Source organism: Oncorhynchus keta, chromosome 4 (assembly GCF_023373465.1).
Source record: "Oncorhynchus keta strain PuntledgeMale-10-30-2019 chromosome 4, Oket_V2, whole genome shotgun sequence".
NCBI lineage: Eukaryota > Metazoa > Chordata > Actinopteri > Salmoniformes > Salmonidae > Oncorhynchus > Oncorhynchus keta.
The window spans coordinates 25026312-25039681 of record NC_068424.1 but is presented as its reverse complement, the minus strand read 5'-3'; the positions used below and the strand labels follow the sequence as shown (position 1 = coordinate 25039681).

The 13370-nt window shown below is 41.7% G+C and overlaps 1 protein-coding gene across 1 annotated transcript in view; it reads left to right on the top strand.

Annotated features, from left to right (window-relative positions):
- Positions 1-13370, top strand: part of LOC118371780 (vesicular, overexpressed in cancer, prosurvival protein 1-like) — a 77039-nt gene that overhangs the window by 46460 nt on the left and 17209 nt on the right. Inside the window, exon 4 of the mRNA XM_035757376.2 lies at positions 6963-7040. Coding sequence (XP_035613269.1) covers positions 6963-7040 — 78 coding nt within the window. The remainder of the gene's footprint in view (positions 1-6962; positions 7041-13370) is intronic.

The window sequence follows — 13370 nt, the reverse complement described above, 5'->3', positions numbered from 1 at the left end:
GAAGATATTTTTCCCTAAACAAATGCACCTTTTTATAATAAAGCATTACATGCATAATCACATTTGCGTTCACTTTTGAGAACAGTGTTTTCCCGTTAATTGATTTCATTTTGGAACAATTGCTCTAATAGCCTACTGCTGTGTGTGCATCACTGCGTGTGTGCGTTGCTGCGCTTATCATTTGAAGAAATAGCCTAATAGTTCATCAACATTGTAAGCTTAATGATCTGATCTGTTGCATCAGCGTCATTGCTTTTAAAAATGTTTTTTTTATGTGAGTGGTTGTATTCATTTGGGATCTATCGCATCCCACAACTGTCCCAAAGTATGTATGGAATACTTATTTCTCGCAGTTGACCAATAGAGTATGTCAACTTTTGTACAATGGGGGATAGTAGATTGACTTAGGCTAGTGCTTTTGGCCTACTCATCTTGTTTGCTGACTAAAAGTAAATGTGGACAGTTCTAACATCTTCGATATTCACCTCAGAATTTGATAAGGACACGCGCAGTTGCATCTCCGATGTGTCTGTCTTCACTTGTAGCCTATTTTGGAGCTGAGATGCATGTGAGTAGGACCCAATTACTTGACAGGCAATAACTAATAAGAATTGAGATATCTGAGAGATCCATGTGAGTGAGAGGTAGGTGTTTCGAAGCACGGCGATTGTCATCCGGAAGAAGGGAATTATAATGATTAAATTCAGCCCAAGGGCACATCGGCCACTCAAGGGGGATGCCACCGGGAAATTCGAGGCCTGGTGAGAATATTATCAAGTGCTTGTTAAATTGTGATTGAGAGACTAATGAAGTGTGTACGGCCTGCGCAAAAAAAGTAGAGCTCATGCCTTTCATGCAACTTGTTTCAAGTCATCATTAGAGTCGCATCATGCAGCCTTAGAATGTATTACAAATCAAAACATAGCCAATGTTTGTATCATAAATTTCTTTGCTAACCGCTCAACACAAAATAGCTGCATGTGCCTCCTCCCTTTGAAATCTTTTGTAGAAAATATCCTTTCTATTTTATTCAGCCAAGTTCAATTTTATTCTTCATACTATAAAATAATATAAAATAATGCCACAGAATTCAAAGCAAATCTTGTCTGCTAAATGAACTTGTGTATCCCATAGCCATATGGCATATTCAGATCAGGGCCTAACATAATGTCTGAGTACGCTATTATGTTCTTCTGAAATAGACTACATTTTCTTCATATCATGTTTCTTTAGACGTGTAATTAATGGATTTATTGTGATGATGTAGGCTATATTAAATGGATTTATTAGACTTTTTAAAATGTTGATGGTCTGCGTCAGTGGCTTGTAGGCTATGCTAAATGTGTTTTATGTTCATTAATGGTCAATTACTGTGAGACCAGCAGTTATTTGCTTGACCATCACCGGTTGACAAAATGTCATGACCGCCACAAGCTTATTTATTACAAAGGCACCACATCCTGTGTTTTTCCCCCTGGTCTGCTTTACATAGCGTACCAACTATCTAGGCCTACCTCTTTGAGGAGTAGGTCAGGGGTTTTCAAACCTCATCGGGGACCCCCAGCCGTTCCATGTATTTCAGAGCTCTCACACCTGATTCAACTTGTCAAGTAATTATCAAGCCCTTTGACTACTTTAATCAGGTGAGCTGGTTTAGGGCTACAACCAAATTGTGAAACGTCTCAGAGGAGAGGTTTGGAAACCACTGATGGTGATGGGTGATGGGGGTGACATCAGAGGAGCGGTGACGTAGCGACTGGGGCAGAGAGGTGATGCAGATAACAGAAGGGTGACTGGGTTGAAAGGTCCAGAGAGGCGATGTTGGTGACAGGACCAGAGAGGGGTAACTGAGGTGACAAGGGCAGAGAAGTTTGTGTAAATGTGACAAGGCAGCTCCCCCCCCACCCCCACCCCCACCCCTTCTAAAGGCAGTGAAAGCTAAAGTGACCCAGGAGGTCATTTATTAATGTGAACCAGATGCCCTGCTGATAATAAGCACTTGATAATATTCTCACCAGGCCTCGAATTTCCCGGTGGCAGGAGCGCTGACAGATGCTTTGTAAACAACAGAGGCTGTGTGAGGATACAGAGCCTGTCATTGGGAATAAACTCACCCCTTGGTTTTGGCTGCTTTTTGTGAGCATGGTGACAGTATTAGAGAATCCGTTGATGTTTTCATCTGACTGCTAGAGAAGGATGTATGAAACAATTTGTCTGAACTGCCAGGAGGCCGACCGTCATTATCTCTTGTGTTATGTTGAATCAAATAAAATGTTATTTGCCACATGCACCGAATACAACAGGTGTAGACTTTACTGTGAAATGCTTACTTACAAGCCCTTTCCCAACAATGCAGATGAATAAATAAGAAACATTTGCCAAAAGGAAACACAATATAACTATATACAAGGAGTACCGGTACTGGGTCAATGTGCAGGACGTACAAGGTAGTGGAGGTAATATGTACATGTAGGTACAGGTGAAAGTGACTAGGCAATAGATAATAAAGAGTAGCAGCAGTGCAAATAAAATTAGGGTAAATGCAAATAGTCAGGGTAACCATTTTGGTTAACTGTTCAGCATTCTTATTGCTTGGGGATAGAAGCTGTTAAGGAGCCTTTTGGTCCCAGACTTGGTGCTCTGGTAACGCTTGCCGTGTGGTAGCATAGAGCACAGTCTATGACTTGGGTGGAGTCTTTTACAATTTCTGGGCCTTCTTCTGACACCGCCTGGTGTAGAGGTCCTGTATGTGCGTACTTGGCAGTATGCACTACCCCCTTTAGCACCTTACGGTCAGATGCCAAGCAGTTACCATACCAAGCGGGGATGCGTCACTGGGCAACTCGCGGCTGTGTTTCCCTTTGTAAGCCATGATAGTTTGCAATTCCTGCCATATCTGACGAGCGTCAGAGCCGGTGTGCTAGGATTCGTTATTAGTCCTGTATTTAAGCTTTTCCTGTACAATGGTTCGTCGGAGGCCGTAGAAGGATTTCTTATAAGCATCCGGATTAGTGTCCGGCTCCTTGAAAGCAGCAGCTCTAGCCTTTACCTTGGTGCATATATTGTCCATGGCTTCTGGTTGGGATATGTACGTAGGTCACTGTGGGGATGTTGTCCTTGATGCACTTACAGTTGAAGTCAGAAGTTTACATACACCGTAGCCAAATATATTTCAACTTAGTTTTTCACAATTCCTGACATTTAGTCCTACTAAAGATTCCCTGTCTTATGTCAGTTAGGATCACCACTTTATTTTAAGAATGTGAAATGTCAGAATAATAGTTGAGAGAATGATTTATTTCAGCTTTTATTTCTTTCATCATATTCCCAGTGGCTCAGAAGGTTACATACACTCAATTAGTATTTGGTAGCATTGCCTTTAAATTGTTTAACTTGGGTCAAATGTTTCAGATAGCCTTCCACAAGCTTCCCACAGTAAGTTGGATGACTTTTGTCCCATTCCTCCTGACAGAGCTGGTGTAACTGAGTCAGGTTTGTAAGCCTCCTTGCTCGCACATGGTTTTTCAGTTCTTCCCACAAATTTCTATAGGATTGAGGTCAGTGATGGCCACTCCATTACCTTGGCCTCCCCCTTTTTCCTCCAAATATAACGATGGTCATTATGCCAAACAGTTCTATTTTTGTTTCATCAGACCAGAGGACATTTCTCCAAAAAGTTTGATGTTTGTCCCCATGTGCAGTTGCAAACCGTAATCTGGCTTTTTTATGGCGGTTTTGGAGCAGCGGTTTCTTCCTTGCTGAGCGGCCTATCAGGTTATGTGGATATAGATACTTTTGTACCTATTTCCTCCAGCATCTTCGCAAGGTCCTTTTCTGTCGTTCTGGGATTGATTTGCACCAATGTACGTTCATCTCTAGGAGACAGAACGCGTCTCCTTCCTGAGCGGTATGACGGCTGCGTGGTCCCATGGTGTTTATACTTGCGTACTATTGTTTGTACAGATGAACGTGGTACCTTCAGGCGTTTGGAAATTGCTCTCAATGATGAACCAGACTTTCAGATTTTCCCATGATGTCAAGCAAAGAGGCACTGAGTTTGAAGGTAGGCCTTGAAATACATCCACGGGTACACCTCCAATTGACTCAAATGATGTCAATTAGCCTATCAGAAGCTTCTAAAGCCATGACATCATTTTCTGAAAATGTTCCAAGCGGTTTGAAGGCATAGTCAACTTAGTGTATGTAAACTTCTGACCCACTGGACTTGTGATACAGTGAATTATAAGTTAAATAATCTGTCTAAACAATTGTTGGAAAAATGACTTGTCCTGCACAAATTAGATGGCCTAACCGACTTGCCAAAACTATAGTTTGGTAACAAGAAATTTGTGGAGTGGTTGAAAAACAAGTTTTAATGACTCCAACCTAAGTGTATGTAAACTTCCGACCTCAACTGTATGTCAAATCGAAGTTTAGTGCACAGGATACAGGGTGTAAACAGTACAGTGAAATGATTCTCCTTTTGTGACTGACTTAGGTTATAAGTCATGCCAGCCACAATTTCAATTAATTGGTTGTTTCTTTAGGAATTTAGATTCTTCAATTGTATACATTGTGGCCTGGACATCAAACCTGTGAGAAACATGATCAATAAAACATGTATTCCTTGGTCGCCCCTATGGGACTTTGTGAAGTATGTGCTGCAGTCTGACTCAAATATCCATAGTTGATATGTTCCATATGGCCTACTTTGGAAATTAGAACTTAGAAAGTTACATTGCACAAAAACTTTGAGTCAAGGGTGAGGAAGTTAACTGATAAGACTGGTCAGAGAAATGTTGAGCCGCAGAGAGAGAATAAACTCGAAAAAGTATTCTGTCTTTTCGAAGAGGTATTCGACTTTGTTATAGAAACGGAAAAGGTCAGATAAGGAGTCTCTGGCCTCGGAATGGTGTGAGTGAAAAAGCGACGTGATGAAAACATAAAGAACAAAGGCAATCATCACTGAGTGTACGACAGGGATGAAAAAGGAATCTTTAGAGCAGTATTGATATAGTTCTGCTCGGTGCCATGACTCATTTGTAGAGTTTGGAAGGCTTGCAGCTGGCTACTGCATCAGCGCTGGAACAGAATCGCACCCCAAATCTATGGGGACATCACTTCATTGAGGAACACTGAATAATTCAAACATGCAGTATTGGCAGCTCCAATCAGCTACTTTCAGCCAGGTAGCATCAGAGGGCAATCAAATGTATAATTTGATAGGAGATAGTAATGAGTACATTTTTGGTATCTTAATAATATAATAATAATAATATATGCCATTTAGCAGACGCTTTTATCCAAAGCGACTTACAGTCATGTGTGCATACATTCTACGTATGGGTGGTCCTGGGAATCGAACCCACTACCCTGGCGTTACAAGCGCCATGCTCTACCAACTGAGCTACAGAAGGACCACTGCTGTTTTGAAAAATGGTACTTTATTTATGGAACGTATGGTCTTGTCAGACATCAAGGGTGCTCATGCGACAGTACTGCAGAGATTACAGGCCTCTCTGCATTATTTTGTTATATATATATATATATATATAACAAAATAATGCAGAGAGGCCTGTAATCTCTCTCTCTCTATATATATATATATATGTATGTATATGTGTATATATTTATTTATTTATTTGAGTAGGCAAGTCAGTTAAGAACAAATTCTTATTTACAATGATGGCCTGCCCCGCCAAACCCTCCCCTGGCCCAGCGTCGTCTGGGTTAATTGTGCGCCACCCTATGGGACTCCCCATCACGACCGGTTGTGATACAGCCCCGGATCGAACCAGGGTCTGTAGTGACGCCTCTAGCACTGAGACGCAGTGCCTTAGACGCCGCGCCACTCGGGAGCTCCAAAAGGCTGTGTCTATGCCTGGTATTGAAACTACGCTTTTAGATTCGATTACAAATCATTTGGACAACAATGCTTTGCTGCCACAAGGTGTTCAAAAGTATCTCTTCATAGTTTTTGAAATAGACATGTCTGAAAAGCGGTCACATTTAGGGACCAATTCGCCTTCACAACATTGACACATTCATGTCCTTGTCCAGAAGTGCTCACAGCTACAGATCTGATCACAATTGGATCGCAATCTTTTGCTCGTATAATATACTCCTGACATTATGACATAAGTGGGCACATTCTAAAAATAACCAAACAATTTAAACCACCAAATCTCTAACCTATTCCTTAACTTTTCATTACAATAAAGCAGAATCAGATTAAATACTGCTACGCTCAAGAAGCCATTCTGAAACTATTATGCTATTTTCAAAGAATGAATCTGTCTCCACATTACGCCCGAGGTACCAGACTCACCAGGCTCTCTGCTGTCTCTACGCCTCTTGTTGAGTCGATGGTGAAATATGGCCCCGTGCTGAGCTCTCTGAGCCTTCACACCCGTGACCTCTCTCATCTCCTTTGTTGTCAATCAGCTAGGGGACACTGTGGCATAGTCGCTGGCCGCAGTACTGTCACCAGCTCGCTCCCCAGACAGCCAGGACATTGTAAAACACTGGCCTCGGTCAGCACGGGCTAATTGGGTGGAGTGTAGCATCAGGAGAGAGGAAGATGACTGCTGCTGGCCTCGCTGCGTGACTCGTCGCTGTGTGGAGAAATGGACAACGGCCCATGGAGTTAAGATACTGACGCGTCTGTTAACTGCATCTAACAATTATATACTGGAGGCTCCTGGAGGCTTGTTGAAATCTAAGTTGTTTTTATGTGGCCACTTTTTAATGCAATACATGAACTGTATTTAGAACCATGTCTTGTAAGGTGTGCTGTTATTTCAAGATTCAACACTGAAGCTGCCTGGTCAAAAATAGAGTAATGGAAATGAAAAGAAATGCCGATATGGTTTGGGTTTACTGTACATGACACATTCCACTCTGTTTCTACATGTGACTAGAAGAAATGTGTTTCGCCATGGCTGCTTTGTGTCTCATTTCAGATGCCGCTCGTACGAGGACTGCTGTGGCACGCGCTGCTGCGTCCGGGCCCTCTCCATCCAGCGGCTATGGTACTTCTGGTGAGTCCTACCTACCAGGCTGTCCTTTCCAATGGATCGACATTTACTCTGCCCTCCCCCTCTAACTCCCCTCCTTCCCTCCATGAGAGTCCCAAGGCTACATCTGTCGCTATTGGTATTCAGGGCCCCAACTCAAGGGTTCAGGGGGTCAGGCAGCCAAATCAATACCCCACTCCAGAGATGACTGCGATGTTTGCATACAGATAATCCCCTGCGACCATCGCCCCTGTGACCTCTCTAAACAAGGTGTTTTGTGAAGTGGCCCTTGGCTGGTAATGAAGAACAGGAACCTTGTAGTAAGGCTTAGAGGAACTGTGTCTGTGTGGAGTGGTATAGGCTGGTCAATACTGAGCATTGAGTATGTTGTAGTTAAGCTCTCGAGTCAACGGGAAGCTGATGTCTTGAGGCGAAGAGCTTGTGACCCGAAACAATGGCGTGCTGAGGACAAGGACATCATGAAACCGTTAGGGACCCAGAAAGAGAAATGCAGTGCACTGGGCACGATCCTGTCAGGCATTGTCTTATACGCCTATTGTGGGACATGCAATTAAGCATGAAATAGGCCTCTCTTTTCAATGATTAATGCATGTTAGTGGTGCAATTAGCCATAACAACCTCTTGAGTTACAAGAGTCTAGGGTCACTTATTCTCTCCTTCATCAGCCTTTGTTTTTCCAGTTGAGCCATGTGGCATCACTGCTTTGCTTTCGCAATCCAACTGTGAAAACAGAACATGGAACCGCTACTCACCATGTAAACAAAACCATGGTTTCATGGTGCTCTAGCAGCCTTGGCTGAAGAGTTTTGATCAGCGACTGCCTGGTTACCTTTCACAGAGCTTGTGGGTCACGGCTGGTGTCAACTCAATTGCGAGGTTCTCAAGGCCCACGTGGAGGGTAATGTCCTCACTCTCCCTCTCAATGTAATGGACACCTGACCTTGTCTGTGGATATGTGGATTAAATGGGTGCTTATTCTGATAGTGTCAAGGCAAGCAGACTATATAAAGTCAGTGGCAAGCTGAATGTCATTCTCAAACAGTGAGAGGATGATGAGGAAAGTGAACAGGGGTTACTTGTTACACTTCACTCCTGACAAATGTCACTAATGACAGTACACTGTCAGGGATGTCTCACTAGCATTCATAAGTACAGTTGAAGGCGGACGTTTACATTACACTTAGGTTGAAGTCTTTAGAACTCATTTTTCAACCACTCCACAAATTCCTGTCTGTCAGTTGGTAGATCAAAACACAAAGATTGTCACACACATTGTTGATAGACACAGGCTTCTCTGCATATGCCCTGCTGTTACAGTGGACGTATCAACTGCCTGCTACCTAGGCAGCATAGGGCTGGGGATTGGGGTTAGGCTGACAGCGTTCCGCCACTGCGTCAATCCCCCCCACCTGTCGACCTCGGTAGACGTCCGTCACTGTGGTGGTATGGACAGTGCCGTCAGTGTACTCTTTAGCCAGGTGTGCGATGAATGGGATTTCAATCTTGTACTTTTTTCCTGCCATTTTCACCGTACAGTGATGGTTGGCTGGGACAGACACCTCCACTCATTGAGTGGCTGACGGTTTCAGTCACAGAGTTGCCGTTGGTGTGGGTTTTCTCAGATGTGACGGCGACATTAGCTGTAGCAGAGATTATTGGTATCCCTCCTTTTATGGAGGTGGGTATGGTCAGGGAGGAGGAGACGCTGGTCTGTCAGGTGCTCTGTCTCTCTGTCCTCTCCTCTAGCCGCACTGTCTGCTTCACTGAGTGGCAGTTGTTGTTGGTGGCACTGTACTCTCCCAGCGCCACAGGTGTTTGGGAGAATGTGGCCAGTTGATCGACATGGTACTCTACGTCGAAGATTCTCTGTGTGTATCTCTCCTTTTTCAGTGTTTAGCAAATCAAAGTCCCTTTTGTATTTGAACCCTTTGTCATTCAAAGGAAGAAAGAATGTTTTTCTGGAAACGGCTCCTATTCCATAATGATTTTTTTGCAGAATAGATAGACGTTGTACTTGGCACGGGGTGCGATTGAGTTTTTTGGAATAGACCCTGAGAATGCTTTCCATTGCATGAGCTCAAGGTTCTGCTCGTTAAATAGCAGATCAAACTGTAGTAACTAAAAAAGTGTTAAACAAATCCAAATATATTTGAGATTCTTCAAAGTAACCACCCTTTGCCTTGATGACAGCTTTGCACACTCTTGGCATTCTCTCAACCAGCTTCATGACGTAGTCACCTGGAATGCATTTCAATCAGCATGCCAAGAGTGTGCAAAGCTGCCATCAAGGCAACTTATACTTATATAAAATGTTTTGATTTGTTTAACACTTTTTTGGTTACTACATGAGTCCATATGTGTTATTTCATAGTTTTGATGTCTTCACTATTATTCTACAATGTAGAAATGAATGAGTAGATGTGTCCAAACATTTGACTGGCACGGTATATCATTAATTTAAAAGTACAAAAATGGATGTACCAATCACAGATTTCCCCTTTTAAAGCTAAGGAAACATCACACTTATTTACCCATAGAGCCCCACTATGGAGGTCTCATAATACCCATAAAACCTAGCAGTCAAACAGGGAAATGGTTACAATCACAATCATTTTTCCCATGAGGGATTTTAGAAACACATCAAATATGGGCTGTGTTTTGTGTAGTCTTACCCTGGCGTGACGTTTTGATAACCATTTACATCTCTCTGAGATATTCGGCTCTATTTACTCTCAGATTTGAACATTCTAATTAGCATCAAAGTAAACATCATGGAAAACTACAAATCTCTGCGAGCTCCTGCACATCATCTCTAGCTGACACATTTGGTAACATGTATTGTGTCAAGAAGCAGTGCGGCTTGGTTGGGTTGTGTTTTGGGGGATGCATGGCTCTTGACCTTCGCCTCTCCCGAGTCCGTACGGGAGCTGCAGTGATGAGACAAGACTATAACTACCAATTGGATGCCTTGAAATTGGGGAGATTTTTTTTTTTTGAATTCCAGTAATATACCCTTCCTTTGCAACCCTAGTATTAGCAATCACTTTAGTAGTTCTCAATTGAAAGTTGAAAGCCATTATTCAAAACAAACAATACAAAATGAGGAACTATGCAGCTATGCACAGCCAAATGCACCATAAATAGACAGAACACATCCCTCACCGTCCACTGTGGTCACAATGCTCTGAGTAACATGGTGTAAAAGCTGCTTGTTCATCAGCTCTGGGGGTTCCATACCCAGAGAACATTACAGCAGAAAGGCACAGGCTGCCAACGCTGTCAGTATCATCTGAAATATAGAGGATGCAGAGAATGCTCTCAAGGAATTAGACCTGACATCAATCCATATTGATGGAAGTTTGAAAAATATTTTTGTCACGTAAAATAGACATGTTTAGATGGAAAGAACCTCCTCTTGAACAGCACTCTGCATCACTCACCTTTTACAAATTAAGTCTTCACTCCTCTCAGCTTCTTGTCAAGATGGGGTTGACTCTCCACAGTAACTCCACAGCTTTTCTAATATATTGTTGGGTTAATGATTTGCTGTTTTATTGGTTTGTTATTTAGGTTAGGAAAAAAACTCCAGCTACAATGAAGGCACTCGAGTCTGAGATGAGGACATCAATTTTATTAATTTTAAATTAATGGTTTATAGCCATTTATGCTTGAAGAATATAACTTAAAGTTGCTTAAGTTTAAGTGCTTAAGTTTAACAGTCTTACTCCAAAACCCCAATATAATTTTAAACAAACATTGCATTGTTTTTTAAATCAAGGATGGTCATTCCTTGCAGCCAAAGCCTATTAGAGTCGTTGCATTTCTACAGAAAGCTGTTTACCAAAAAAGGGGTTGGTTGTTGTTTGAATCCCAGATTCAATCAACTGAGGAAGTGAGACAGAACATTTATCAGTTGTGTGCTTTCACGTCTTTATACACACCCTGCAACTCCTAGGTTATCCGACTTCCTTGTTGCTCAATCTATTTTCCAGTGAATTCATACAATATTAACCATTGATAATAAAAACCCATCTTTTCAGTGAACACAAGTGACACCCAGGCAGCGTTTATACAGCCAGCCCAATTCTGATCTTTTTTTTCACTAACTGTTTTTTTGACTAATTACATCAGAACTTTTTCAGAGCTGATCTGATTGGTCAAAAGACCAATTAGTGGGGAAAAAAGATCAGAATTGGGCTGTCAGCCATAATGCTCCTTTCATAATGCTTTATTACATCTTGAAGTGAGCCAGAACTTTGTCAGATGTATTAGTCCTCATACACCCACACACATCATTGTTTTTGTTGTTCAATCTATTTTCCAGTGAGTTCATACACGTTGCCAAATGTCAAACAAATGAAATACCTAAACAATACCACATATTTTAATGCGAGTCATTTATTTATTGGACGAAAATGCTCACGGTAAATCCATCTTTGATCCGGAGGCGAACATTACTTGTGTCCCAATCTTCATATTACTATAGCAATAGCAGCTGTATTAACTGCTACGTGCAGAGAATAGGGGAGAGACCCTTATCTGCATCAGATATCAAGTTACTCAGTCAAACGACCAATAATACTGTGCACCTTTGGTTCTTTTCCTTAGTTTGGTCCAGACTGCGTTTTCACCTGCAGCGAACTGCACCACCAACCTTTTTTAGCGTGAACCATGGTGCATGTTTGGTGCATGTTTGGTGCATGTTTGGTGCACACCTGAGTGGATAAAGTGTTCACACCTGTCCAAACGAACATCATTTAAGCTCCAAACAAACTAGGTGTAATGGCCCCCTAATTTAACAACATGCTTGCATCAAAAGACATGTGCACTGTGCCATGAGTGAAAATGATCCTTTCAGAGACATGTATAGATTGTTATTTCTGTAGATGGCTCTTTGTAAGACCTTATAGTATTCATATTTTGATGAATCTCTTGGGTTGGGGGTTCTTGTTTGTGCTTCAATGTGAATAATTAAACAATTTGGCCTAAGCTGTGAGTTTTGCTGTGCTCATTGGGACATGACTTGCTACAACTAGAACTCTAAAGGTAATCAATACAGAACAAACTGAGTGGATTTGGTTCAATCCGGTGTATTGTGAAAGCTCAGCACAGTGTGATTCTATTGCTTCCAGGAAGTACATGCAGTATATACTTCTTGATTATGCTGATGCTTCAGATTCCCTTCCTTCAAATGAACTCACAGCAAACCACTGATTGTGGCTCGTATAGAGCACGCTTGTTGTGCTGAGACACTATTTCCATTCAGAATAACTGTAAGCACGATTAAGAAACTCATGGTTTTATTCACACATATAGTGCAGTATTGCGTTTAAAGGGGCAATCTGCAGGTGCTTTATCCATTTTAAACATGTCTTGGGCAGAAAGCTTAAATCAAAGACACATGCTTTTTTGTTTGTAATTATATTTTACCAGATCTAACTTCACAGTGTTTCCTTTCAAATGGTATCAAGAATATGCATATCCATGCTGCAGGCAGTTAGATTTGGGAATGTCATTTTAGGCTAAAATTGAAAAAAAAAGGGTTAGATCCTTTAAAGTCACATAAGTTGCATGGCCTCACTCTGTGTTTGACATGATTTTTAAAAAAAATGACTACCACCTCATCTCTGTACCCCACACATACAATGATCTGTAAGGTCCCTAAGTCGAGCACTGACTTTCAAACACTGATTCAACCACAAAGACCAGGGAGGCTTTCCAATGTCTAGCAAAGAAGGGCACCTATTGCAGACATTGAATATCCCTTTGAGCATGGTGAAGTTATTAATTACACTTTGAATGGTGTATCAATACACCCTGGCACTACAAAGATAAAGGCGTCCTTTCTAACTTAGTTGCCGGAGAGGAGAGAGTTTTAATGGCTGTAATAGGAAAGGATGAAACAGCTACAGGATGAATCAACATTGTAGTTACTCCACAACACTAACCTAAGTGACAGAGTGAAAAGAAGGAAGTCTATACAGAAGAAAATATATATTTTTTAAAACATGCATCCTGTTAAAAATATGGTACTAGAGTAAAACTGCAAAAAATGAAATTAGCTTTGTCCTGAAACAAAAACATTATGTTTAGGGCAAATCCAACACATCACTGAATAACACTTTTTTATTTCAAGCATGGTGGTGGCTGCATCATGTTATGGGTATGTTTGTCATCAGCAAGGACTAGGGAGTTTTTTAGGATGGAAAAAAGGGAATAGAGTTAAGCATAGGCAAAAGCCTAGCTGAGAAGCTGTTTCTGTCTGCTTTCCAACAGACATTGGGAGACGACTTCACCATTCAGCAGGACAATAACCTAAAACACAGGGCCAAA